Source organism: Bos taurus, chromosome 16 (assembly GCF_002263795.3).
Source record: "Bos taurus isolate L1 Dominette 01449 registration number 42190680 breed Hereford chromosome 16, ARS-UCD2.0, whole genome shotgun sequence".
NCBI classification, from domain to species: domain Eukaryota; kingdom Metazoa; phylum Chordata; class Mammalia; order Artiodactyla; family Bovidae; genus Bos; species Bos taurus.
The window spans coordinates 80,596,538-80,609,734 of NC_037343.1; the positions used below are offsets into that span (position 1 = coordinate 80,596,538).

Genomic DNA, 13,197 nt, shown 5'->3' on the forward strand with positions numbered 1-13,197 from the left:
GAATTTTCAGCACCACCATTTCTATGTTTTCTAAGGTATTTCTGCTTTGGTCTTCACGATTTCCTTTAAAATTTCTTTCATCCCATTTTGTTATGAAATCCCAGTCATAGCTATATCCAGATCATTAAGATATTAAGTCAAATGCATTATGCTTCCTCGGACTACAGTTTTAGGCACATTCCTCAGATAGATAGATATAAAGATGTAATATGTACTTTTTTGTTATTTTCCAGTTAGTGTTTTTAAATCTCTTCCAATACAACGGTTATTCATTAATAGTAGACTATTCTTTTACTTTCAAGTTACGAAAATTTTGTACTTTTTGGCAGTTTTTGCATCCTAAAATTAGATCAATTTATAGAAACATTTTACTCATACTTACAAATTTGGTGTACTATTTGTGGGGTTTAGATGTTTGTTTTAAAACAGAAAGACTCACAGACTTTGAACCCATGGTGACAGGGGCAGAAGGTGGAGAAGAGGGATAGTGGGAGTTTGGGATGGACATGCACCCACTGCTGTACTGAAAACAGATGACCAACAAGGACCTGCTGTGTAGCACAGGAAACTCTGCTCAGCACTGTAATCATCTAGATGGCAGAAGAGTTTAAGAACAGACACGTGTACGACTGAATCTCTGCGCTGACCCCTGACACTAACACAGCACTGTTAGTCAACTACACTCCAACATAAAAATTTTTTTAAAATTTACCTTAAAAAAAACATTACACATACTTCTACCTCAGTTCAGTTCAGTCGCTCAGTCGTGTCTGACTCTTTGCGACCCCATGAATCGCAGCACGCCAGGCCTCCCTGTCCATCACCAACACCTGGAGTTCACTCAGACTCATGTCCATCAAGTCGGTGATGCCATCCAGCCATCTCATCCTCTGTCATCCCCTTCTCCTCCTGCCCCTAATCCCTCAGCATCAGGGTCTTTTCCAACGAGTCAACTCTTTGCATGAGGTGGCCAAAGTATTGGAGTTTCAGCTTCAGCATCAGTCCTTCCAATGAACACCCAGGACTGATCTCCTTTAGAATGGACTCGTTGGATCTCCTTTCAGTCCAAGGGACTCTCAAGAGTCTTCTCCAACACCACAATTCAAAAGCATCAATTCTTCAGCGCTCAGCTTTCTTCACAGTCCAACTCTCATATCCATACATGACTACTAGAAAAACCATAGTCTTGACTAGACAGACCTTTGCTGGCAAAGTAATATCTCTGCTTTTCAATATGCTATCTAGATTGGTCATAACTTTCCTTCCAAGGAGTAAGCGTCTTTTAATTTCATGGCTGCAGTCACCATCTGCCGTGATTTTGGAGCCCCCAAAAATAAAGTCTGACACTGTTTCCACTGTTTCCCCATCTATTTCCCATGAATTGATGGGACCGGATGCCATGATCTTCGTTTTCTGAATGTTGAGCTTTAAGCCAACTTTTTCACTCTCCTCTTTCACCTTCATCAAGAGGCTTTTGAGCTCCTCTTCACCTTCTGCCATAAGGGTGGTGTCATCTGCATATCTGAGGTTATTGATATTTCTCCCGGCAATCTTGATTCCAGCTTGTGCTTCTTCCAGCCCAACGTTTCTCATGATGTACTCTGCATAGAAGTTGAATAAGCAGGGTGACAATATACAGCCCTGATGTACTCCTTTTCCTATTTGGAACCAGTCTGTTGTTCCATGTCCTGTTCTAACTGTTGCTTCCTGACCTGCAAACAGGTTTCTCAAGAGGCAGGTCAGGTGGTCTGGTATTTCCATCCCTTTCAGAATTTTCCAGAGTTTATTGTGATCCACACAGTCAAAGGCTTTGGCATAGTCAATAAAGCAGAAATAGATGTTTTTCTGTAACTCTCATCCTTTTTCCACAATTCAGTGGATGTTGGCAATTTGATCTCTGGTTCCTCTGCCTCTTCTAAAACCAGCTTGAACATCTGGAAATTCGCACTTCACGTATTGCTGAAGCCTGGCTTGGAGAATTTTGAGCATTATTTTACTAGCGTGTGAGATGAGTGCAACTGTGTGGTAGTTTGAGCATTCTTTGGCATTGCCTTTCTTTGCGATTGGAATGAAAACTGACCTTTTCCAGTCCTGTGACCACTGCTGAGTTTTCCAAATTTGCTGGCATATTGAGTGCAGCACTTTCACAGCATCATCTTTCAGGATTTGAAATAGCTCAACTGGAATGCCATCACCTCCACTAGCTTTGTTCGTAGTGATGCTTTCTAAGGCCCACTTGACTTCACATTCCAGGATGTCTGGCTCGAGGTGAGTGATCACACCATCGTGATTATCTTAGTCGTGAAGCTCTTTTTTGTACAGTTCTTCTGTGTATTCTTGCCACATTAACCTCTTAAATCAATAAACATTTACTAGATGCTGCTCACCATGTCCAATGGGATACATTATAAAAATACATCATCCAAGTCTTTATTTCTGTTATCTATGGAATGGTAACAAGTCAATAACAACACTGTTTCTGTACGTTAACAGAACCTGGTGCAGAGACAAGGCCCTCCCCAGGTTCTCAATGAGTGGTTTCTCTTGGTGTAATTTTTAGATGTCTCGTAACATCTGTGTCAGCCGCTGGGTTCAGAGGTCATGGTGACCAGTATACCTGTGGGCTTGGACCTCAGGTCTGACCACTCCCTGTTCCTGGCTCACAGCTCCTTGATGCTCAAGGCCACTGTGCTCTGCACCACCCCTCCTGAAGAGTGGGCTGGGCAGACACTTGCGCTGGGACTGACTGGGCCCACTCCTCCCAAGGCGGCCACACTCTAATAAGTGTCAGCACAGCCTGGCAGGTCAGAGGGGCCGCCCTGTGTGCTCAGACCATATGGGATCTTCTACGCCATGCTGAAGAGGTTAAGCTTTACTCTGGAAGTCAGTGTGTCTCAAAGTTTTTTTTCTTTCACAAACCACTTCTGACATCTAATTTCTTCTTTCCCCTAGAGTCTTCAGGGGAACCAACACCCCAGGAAAACGCTGTTTGTGTCCAGTGGCCTCATGGATCGCCTGGCACGCTCCTTCTCCTGGGTACCTTCATCCCAGAGCTTGAAGAGCATAACCAGGGCCAGAGAGTTTCCATTGTAGCAGCAAAAATACAAGTACTCAATTCTAGAAAGAGCAGTTTGAGAGCTGAGATAATAAAGATGGCAGCAGTCTGTGGTTGCAGGCAGCAAAACCCCTCGGGGGCCCCTGCAGGAACTCAGGCAGATGCTGAGCACACACAGGGCAGCTGGAGTGGGAGGGGGGCAGGGGGGGAGGGGGAGAGGAGAGTGGGGAACCGAGCTCCAGAGGCAGGGGATGGTGTCTCTGGAAGAGCTCCGGAGGCAGGGGCTGGTGTCTCTGGGAGGACAGAGCTCTGCTTTGGGTGCAGGACCCACAGGTGTGGGGTCTGCACCTCTATGGTGACAGGGACTGCAGGCAGGGGAGGCCTGCAGGTGGTCGTGAGGAGGCTCAGCAGTGGCTGCTGTTAGACTTCAGGTCCTTACGCCTGTCCTGGTACAGACAGGAGCACACACGTGAACCTGGAGCTGTGGAGAAAGGTCGGCACACATGTGACTAGAGAAATGTGGCCCACGTGTAAGGATCTGTCACCAGTATCCCGCACAGGAGCGCTCTGAGGCAGTGTGCACTACGATGGACAGGAGGCGGGGCAGGCTCAGGGATGCGCTGAGGACAAGCTGGGCTGAGACTGGCTGCAGAACTGAAGAGGGCAGGGCCACACGTGAACCCTGGCTGAGGACAGGCACGGCGAGGACCCTGCCCTCACAGGAGCTCGCCCCCCGGGGTCCGCTCTTCCACACGTGACGCACAGCTCTGTAAACGTGGGCCGTGCCGTTTCTCTGCTCTGCGTGTTCATGGCTTCCGTCAGTTCTCCCGGGACAGCGGCTACACCTTTCAAGAAAGCCCTGCCTGTGTAGTCAGAGAACTGAAAGTTATTTAAAAAAAAAAAAAAAAGCTTTCTTCACGTATTTTTTTCTGATTATAAAAGCAGGATAAAATGTCAGCTCCTCTCAGCGTTACTGCGGCGTACTCCATCCACGACACGGTGAGCACGAGCGCTGTGGCACCTGGATGCGTGTCCACACCGCACAGGTTTCCCCTCATCCACTTTCTCACCACGTCCGTCCCCTCAGGCTCCCCTGCTGCTGGGAACGTGCGGTCTCCACTCTCCGTTACACACAGCGCAGGCGCCGAGTCGCGCTCCATGCTGGAGCCTCAGGCCTGACTCATCCTGGGACGACAGCGAGCTCCCTTCCCCCTTCCCTGCCCGCACCCTGACCCCGGCCTTCTGCTCTCCTTCACAGCAAGTCTGGCCTTTCCAGAAGCCTCCAGAGGGAGGTGTGTGGCTCAGCTCAGTCAGCACAGTGCCCTCGAGGTCCACCCGGCTGCTGCAGACGGCAGGCTTCCCTTGCACAGCTGAGTTCCGTCCACTGGACACACATCACCTTTGCCCACTCCCCGCCGATGCCCTCAAGCAGCTGCCACAGCCCGGCTACGTGAACAGCACAGCAAGGAGAGCGAGCACAGGCGTCGGTTCAAGATTGTGTTTCATTTCCTCTGGTTGGATCAAATGGTAGCTCTATTTTTTAATTTTTTTAAGACCCTCCATACTCTTCTCCACAGTGGTTGCACCAATTTACACTCCCACCAACAGTACAAAACTGTTCCTTTCTCTCCACTCCCTCGTTAATCTTGTTATCTTTTTTAAAAATATTAACTAGCTTGCTTATTTCTGGCTCTGCTGGGCCTTCACTGCAGTGTGTGGGCTCTCTTTAGCTATGGCGCGTGGGCTCAGCAGTTCTGGCACACAAGCTGAGTTGTCCCGCAGCACATGCAATCTTCTCGGACCAGGAATCAAATCCGTGTCCCCCTGTCCTGGCAAGTGGATTCTTATCCACTGAACCACCAGGGAAGTCCTCTTCTTGTCTTTTTGACACTAGCCATGCTGACAAGTTTGACATGAGAGCTCACTGTGGTTTTGATTTGCATTTTCCTGGGACCTAGTGGTGTTGAGCACCCTGTCACGTACCTATTGGCCACCTGTGTGTCTTCTCTAGGAAAAAACGTCTTTTCCAACCCTCTGCCATTTATTTTTTACCAGATTGTTTATTTGCTATTGAGCTGTATGAGCCTGTTAAATATTTTGCATATTAACCCCTTATCAGATAAATGGTTTGCAAATATTTTCTTTCACTCGGTGGCTGCTGCTTCCTTCGGCTCACGGCTTCCTGTGCTTTTAGTCTGATGTGGTCCCACTCCTTCATTTTCCCGGCTTCCTGTGCTTTTTTAGTCTGATGTGGTCCCACTCATTCATGTTTGCTTTTGTTGCCTCTGCTCTTGGTGTCAAATGTAAGAAGTCACTGCCAAGACCAGTGTCAGAGAATTTAATTTTTAGGTTTTCTAAGAGTCTCGTGATTTAGGTCTTAGTTCAAGTCTTCATTTCGAGCTGACTTCAGTATATGGTGTAAGACTGTTGTTCAGTCACTAAGTCGTGTCCGACTCTTTGCGACCCCATGGACTGCAGCATCCCAGGCTTCCCTGTCCTTCACTATCCCCCAGAGTTTGTTCAAACTCATGCCCATTGAGTCAGTGATGCTATCCAACTCTCATCCTCTGTTGTTCCATTCTCCTCCTGCCCTCAGTCCTTCCCAGCATCAGGGTCTTTTCCACTGAGTCGGCTCTTCCCAGCAGGTGGCCAAAATAGTGGAGCTTCAGCATCAGTCCTTCCAGTGAATATTCAGGACTGATTTCCTTTAGCATTGACTGGTTGGATCTCCTTGCAGTCCAAGGGACTCTCAAGAGTCTTCTCCAACACCACAGTTCAAAAGCATCAATTCTTTGGCGCTCAGCCTTCTTTATGGTCCAGCTCTCACATCCATACATGACCACTGGAAATGGCCTTGACTAGACGGACCTCTGTTGGCAAAGTGATGTCTCTGCTTTTGAATATGCTGTCTAAGTCTGTCATAGCTTCTCTTTCAAGGAGCAAGCGTCTTTTAATTTCATGGCTGCAGTCACTGTCCACAGTGATCCTGAAGCCCAAGAAAATCACTGTTTCCATTTCCCCCCCATCTACTTGCCATGAAGTAATGGGACTGGATGCCATGACTTTAAGTACGCTTTTTGAATGCTGAGTTTTAAGCCAGCTTTTTCACTCTCCTCTTTCACCTTCATCAAGAGGCTCTTTAGTTCCTCTTCACTTTCTGCCATTAGGGCGGTATCATCTGCATATCTGAGGTTACTGATATTTCTCTCAGCAGTCTTGATTCCAGTTTGTGATTCATCCAGCCTGGCATTTCGCATGATGTACTCTGCATATAAGTTAAATAAGCAGTGTGTAAGATAAGAGTCCAGATTTTCAAATACCATTTACTGCAGAGCCTGTCCTCCCCCCGTGTGTGTTCTTGGCTCCTCTGTCATAAAGTAATTGGCCTCAGAAGTGCAGGTGTACAGCTGGGCTCTCTATTCTGCTCCATGATCTTTGTCTGTTTTTAATGCCAATACCATCCTATTTTGATTACTATCACTTTGTAATACAGTTTAAAATCAAGAACTGTGATACCATACAAATTCTGGAATTGTTTGTTCTATTTATGTAAAAAATGTCATTGGAATTTTGAGCGGGACTACACTGAATCTGTAGATTGCTTTCGGTAGTTTGGACATTTAAATAGTGTTCATTATTTCCATCTACGAACATGAAATATCTATTAGTTTGTGTCTTCAGTTTCTTTCCTTGATGTCTTATAGCTTTATGTGTATAGATCTTTCATCTTGGTGACTTATGTTTATTCTTAGATACTTTATTGTTTTTGATGCAACTATTTTTTAAATTTCTCTTTCTGATAGCTCATTATTCTTTTCTAACTGCTCTGCTCAGGAATTCAGTACTATGTTGAGAAGGAGTGGTCACAGTGGGTACCCTTACCTTGCTCTTGATCTTAAGAGGAAAAGCTTTCAGCCGTTCACTGCTGAACATATTAGCTGGGGGCGGGGGGGGGGGGGGGGGGCGGTCATATATGGCCTTTATTGTGTTGAGATGTGTTCCTTCTACGTGCTTTGTTGAAAGCTTTTGTCATGAAAGGGTACTGAATTTTGTCAAGTGCTTTTTCTGCATCTATTGAGATATTCACATCTTTTAATTTTTCATTCTGTTAAGTGGGTATTGCATTTATTAGTTAGTTTACGCATGCTGAGCCCTTTGCATCCCAGGGGTCAGCCCCGCTTGATGGCGGTGTGCTGCCCTTCATGGTGCCACTGGGCTGAGTTTGCTGGCGCTGTGCTGAGGGCCACACTCGTCCGGCACACTGGCCTGTCGTTTCTTTTCCTGTAGTGTCCTTGTTATCAGGGTAATGCTGGCCGAGAAAAAGGAGTATGCAAATGTTCCCTTCTCTTCAGCATTTGGAAGGAGTCTGAGAAGGGCTGGCATTTACTTCTCTTTGAACATTTGGTAGAGCTCACCAGTGGAGCCATCTGGTCCTGGGCTTTTCCCGTGGCAGCTTTCTCGTTACTGACTCACGCTCCTCATCAGCTACTGGTCTGTTCAGATTTTCAAATTCTTCTTGTTCAGGTTTGCTAGGCTGTATGTTTCTAAGAATTTATGCATTTCTTCTAGGTTAAGCAGTCTGTTGGCACACACTTGCTCTCCGTGGTCTCTCGCGAGCCTCTGTCTCTCTGTGGTGGCAGTTGTGAAGGCTCCTGCTTCGTTCGTATGAGGGCTCTCTCTCTTCGTTTTAGTCTAGCTATAGCTTGTCAACTGTGTTTAGTTTTTCAAAATACCAACTCTTACTCTCATCAAACTCTTCTAACGTCTCTCTGGCCCCCACTCATCTGTCGCTGCTCTTGCCTTCCTCCTGCTGCCTCTGGGCTTCATCTGTTCTCTTTTGAGCTCCTGAGGAAGGAAGTGAGGTTGTTTGAGATTGTTTTTTCTTTTTTTGCTTTAATGTAAGTGTTCCTTTGTTAGAACCCCTTTTTCTGTACCCTGTAAGTTTTGGTATGTTGTATTTCCATTGTCATGTGTTTCAAGACATGTTTAGATTTCTCTTTTAATTTTTCCTTTGACCCACGGGTTGTTCAGAAAAGTACTGTTTGATTTCCATGTATCTTTGATTTTTTTAGCTTTCCTACTATAACTAATTTCAAAAGTTTCCTCCACATGTGACTGGAAAAGACACTCGATATGATTTTCACCTTAGATTTACCAACGTTGGCGTCACAGCCTGTCCTGGAGCACACCCCATGCAAGCCTGGGAAGGAGGTGCGCTCAGCTGCTGCTGGATGAACTGCTCAGTAGGTCTGCTGGGTCCATCTGGGGGAAAGTGTAGTTTAGGTCCAATGTTCCATTACTGATTTTCTGTTTGGACAAACACCCCCTGTAAAGGGGATGGAGTATAAATCTGCTGTTATTGTACTGCTGTCTGTCTCTCCTTTCAGATATGACTATCTGCTGGGTGTACTTAGGTGCTCTGATGGCAGACGCACACGCATTTGTGACCGTCCTAGTTTCCTGATGAATCAGCCCCCTTATAGTATAATGGGCGGTTTCGTGTTACAGCTTCTGAATTAAAGCCCACTTGCTGATAAAAGCACAGATTCTCACTCTCTTCTGGTTTCCACGTCACGTGGAGCATCTTTTCTCCTCTACTTTCAGCCTGTGTGTCTTAAGACCTGTAGCCTCAACTGGTTCTTTCTTCTAATCCATTCAGCTAATTTGACTTTTAATTGGAGAATTTAGTCCATTTATATTTAAGATAACTTTTGTAAGTGAGCCCAGTTTACTAACTGCCATTTTACTAACTGTTTGCTGGCTCTCCTGTGGTCCCATTCCCCATTGCCCCTCTGGCTGTCCTCCTCTGTGAATGGTGATCTTCCAAAGAGAAATGCTTTCCCTCTTTTCTCTTTACTGTTTGTGTGTCTATCACAGACTTTGCTTTGTGGTCACCATAAAGCATTGTACAGACATAAAGAAACTCTACTCCTTTACTCCCATCCGTTAATGTCTCTGATATCACAATTTAACCTCTTTTATACTGTGTATTCATTATAATGAGGACTTTCCTGGTGGGTCAGACAGTAAAGCGTCTGCCTACAATGCGGGAGACCTGGGTTCATTTAGCTGGTTATTTGTAATACTTTCATATTTTACCCTTTAGAATCAGGTGGTTAACACCATCATATCACAGTATTAAGAGTATTCTGAATCAATAATATACTTACCTGTAGCAATACATTGTATATTTTCACATTAGTAATATGCATCTTTTCATTTCAGCTTGAAGAATTTCCAGTGTTTCTTGTAAGGCAGGTCTAGCAGTGAAGAACTCCTTCGGCTTTGTCTGTCTTGGAAAGTCTTCATGTAGTCTTCACTTCCGAAGGACAGCTTTGCTAGGTAAAGTGTTCTTGGTTGGCAGCTTTTTCATTCAGCACCTAGAATGTATTATTCCACTGTCTCTTGGCCTGCAAAGTTTCTGCTGAGAAATCTGTTGCTGGCCTTACGGGAGCTTCCTTGTATGAGCAAAAGGTTTTTGCTTCTTAATGCTTTGAAAATTCTGTCTTTGATTTTAGATAGTTTTATTATACCATTTGATTCAAATGGCGTTTATTTGAAACGAATGGATCATTTACTGGATAACCAGAGAAGGCAATGGCAACCCACTCCAGGAAAATCCCATGGGTGGAGGAGCCTGGTAGGCTGCAGTCCATGGGGTCGGGAAGAGTAGAACACGACTGAGCAACTTCACTTTCACTTTTCCCTTTCATGCATTGGAGAAGGAAATGGCAACCCACTCCAGTGTTCTTGCCTGGAGAATCCCAGGGACGGGGGAGCCTGGTGGGCTGCCGTCTATGGGGTCGCACAGAGTCGGACAAGACTGAAACAACTTAGCAGCAGTAGCAGCATTATACTGTGTCTTGAAGATCACCTTGGACTGAAATTTTGGGGTGAAGTATATTAGCTTTATGACTAGGAGGTGCAAGTCTCCTCTCAGATTTGGGAAGTTCTCATGCATTATTTCTTTAAAAAGGCCTCTTCCCTTTCTTCTGGGGCTCCAATCATGCATCTACTATTTCTCCTAAAGGCACCACTGGGTTCACATTTCCTCCTTGGTTTTCATTCTTTATGCTCTGTCATCCTCTGACTGGAAGGCCCCATCTTCTATTTCACAGACCTCTTCTACCTGATTCATTCTGCTACTGATGCTTTCTATGGTATCCTTCAGCTCCAGAATTCATTTGTTATTTTCTTATGATTTCTCTCTCTTGGTTGAATTTCTCATTTTGTCTGTGAGTTGTTTTTCTGATTTCATGAAGTTGTGTTTTTGTGCTTTCCTGCAGTTAATTGAACTGCTTAAAATGATATTTTGAATTCTTTATCAGATGAATCACAGATCTCCACATCTTTGGGGCTGGTTACTGGAGAGCGACTGTGTTTCTTTTCTGATGCCATGCTTTCTTGGTTTTTCAGGTTCCTTCATGTCTTTCATTGCAGTCTTCACATCAGAGGTAGCAGTCAGCTCCTTCAGGCTGTAGTGACCAGCCTCTTACAAGTGCCCGGTCCTGAATTTCTCACCCTGGTGCCGGGCTGGAGCATCCATTGGGCTGTGGACTTCAACAAAGGCTCCCCCATCTGTGGGTAGCTGGGTCAGTCAGTGTTCTCCAGGAGTTCCTGGACCACTCCTCGATCCAGAGCTGGGACAGCCTGTGCTGCTATAACCTGAAACACAGGTTGGTGAGATTCCCCCTGGCTGCTTGGTGTACGGTGATGATGACAGAACCAAGTCAAATGGAACCATAGCCAGGACTGTGGTTGGCAAATCAGCAGACAGGATGTGAGCCTATCTTCTCCAAACAGCTCTCTTGTCCTCAGGCGGCTCTGACTTGGACAGATGCCAAACTGTGGGTGCAGGAGGGATAGGGCGAGGGCCCCTTGTTCAGGCTCCTCTGACAGCCTGCACCCTAGTGCCCTCTGAGGACACACAGTGATGCCCAGCGTCTCAATCTGCTTCAGAAGGTCAGGAGGCAGTGCAGGTGGGTGGAAGAGAAATTGTGTTTTTAGGGTTTCAAGCAATTCTTAGGACTCAACTGAGGCTCTCAGATTTGGACTTGAAAACACCCCTGCAAACGCCAATGCCTCTCTGGTCTGAGGAGGAGCGCAAATAAAGGACCACCTGAGCCATGAGCTGTGAGAAAGGCGCAAAACTGGGGAAACACGCAGTTTCCAGGCCATATGACCTGAGCCATGAGCTGTGAGAAAGGTGCAAAACTGGGGAAACACGCAGTTTCCAGGCCATATGACCTGAGCCATGAGCTGTGAGAAAGGCACAAAACTGGGGAAACACGCAGTTTCCAGGCCATATGATCCCAAGTTTGGTTTCTAGCACAGATACCATCAGTCAAGCAGGCGGGCTGGGCTCTCAGCCCGCTTCTATGCTATGCTCCACTACCGTGCAGCCCCAGGCAAGTCAGGTCTCTCTCAGAGCCCAGGTTCGGCCCCTCTGTGGGGGAGGGAGCAGTCCAGATGGTCCCAGAACTGGACTGATTTGAAAAGGAAAGAGGAGTAAAAACAGGACACATCTGGGACTCACAGAAGCCCTGTCCTGCCAACATTCATTCTGCAGGAGATCTTCGTCAGAAATTTCCGAGCGACACGGTGAACAGGTAACTGCTGTTTGGGACTTCTACCCTGAGCAACTTTCTCTTAAGACAGGTCTGCTTGCTCTAAGGTGGTGTACTCACCCCCAGATGGCTCTCACTGCGGAGATTCGAACTGATGGGGGTTGTGTCTCATGAAGACCACTAACCGTTGCCTGAAGAAACTGCTGGATCAATTCAGGGGACATAGCAACTGTAAAGCGACTGGCAGCCCAGAGGGCCCGGCCCAGGAGGAAAGGAGACACTGGGGAGGAGAGAGAGCAGTCAGGGGCAGGGCATGGCACACTCCAGCTCCTCGCCCCTCCTCCCAACCCCCACGCCTCGGCATGCCGCAACAGGGAGGCACTGCCTCACACACACACAGCTAATCAACAGGAAAAGGAGGACTGGAAAAGACAAGCAAATGTGTGACCTATGGCACAGAACCTAGAGCAGTCTCCCAGATTCCCAAGGTACATTCTGAACATTCCTAGACTAAAAAGACATCCCAGCCCTAACCCCACCCCAGCTCTCGCCATTCCTCATGCACTGCTAACCAGCTCTCTGGAAGCTTCTCCATGGCCAGGTTTTCCCTACTCTTGGACCAACTGGAATATTACAAATTACATCTCTGTCATTCTCTTATTTAAAATGTCAATAAATTCCACAGCTTACCAAATAAAGTCCCTTGGATCAGTGCCTCTGGCATCACCTCCAATTCCTCTCTGTGCCTCCAGACTCAGGCATGCAGCCCACCCTAGCTGTCATCTTATGTTGCCATTTCTGTGCTTGGCTTTTAAGCCAACACACTCACCTCTCCTTGCATTATCTAACCGATCTCTTGGGCTGAAGTAATCCTAATTGTCTCTGAGCCACTTTAATCTCACGTCATCAGCTTTCTAACATGAACTATATATATATATATATTCAAATATATATACACTGATATTCCAGCCACCAGGATAAGGATTACTATGCCCTGCCTATTATTAGGATGTTTGAGAATAGAGACTACACTTATTTAGCTGTCCCAGGGCTTAACCTTGTTACCTGTACAATAAACATTAGTTGATGGGACCTATTCAACAGAACCTACCAAACTGTGCCAGATAATTACATAATAAATTACATAATGGAGAGTAACAATTCTCAAAATAGGGTCCTGGAAGTTACAAAAGTGAAACATTTTCGTAGCAAAACTAAGACAACGCTCAACTGTTTCAGTCTCACTCCCTGTGGAGTACACAGTGGTTTCCCAAAGGTTACATGACGTGTCACCAGGGCTCTAACAGCTAATGGGATGTATGCTTGCAATTCTTATGTTCTGAAAGCTTCTCAGTTTTAATTTCTAGTATGTCAAATAATGTCACATGTGACAAAAAAATCTCCTTGGGGTTATTGATAATTTTTAAAGGTGTAAAGGGGTCCCGAGACCAAAGAGTTTGAGAATGGCTCGTATAGAAAAGCTTTGCTATGGCAAATTCTGGAAAAAATATGCTGGTGGGTGTGAGAAACTCCAGCACTGTCATCAACATGTAATCACACTGTGTGCGTCAGGGG

The 13,197-nt window shown here is 46.1% G+C and overlaps 1 protein-coding gene and 1 long non-coding RNA gene across 3 annotated transcripts in view; one reads left to right on the plus strand and one right to left on the minus strand.

The window, feature by feature from the left end:
- The window catches only part of IPO9 (importin 9), a 39,598-nt gene that overhangs the window by 6,887 nt on the left and 19,514 nt on the right, over positions 1-13,197 (minus strand). The window contains exon 14 of the mRNA XM_024976944.2: positions 11,743-11,902. Coding sequence (XP_024832712.1) covers positions 11,743-11,902 — 160 coding nt within the window. The remainder of the gene's footprint in view (positions 1-11,742; positions 11,903-13,197) is intronic.
- On the plus strand, positions 16-12,437 carry LOC112441885 (uncharacterized). 2 transcript variants are annotated; one of them, XR_009490940.1, is made up of 3 exons: positions 16-4,582; positions 8,205-9,397; positions 10,472-12,437. It is a non-coding gene; the product is annotated as an uncharacterized lncRNA (long non-coding RNA). The 2 variants fall into 2 exon arrangements; XR_009490939.1 differs by lacking the exon at positions 16-4,582 and having other exon boundaries at positions 7,022-9,397.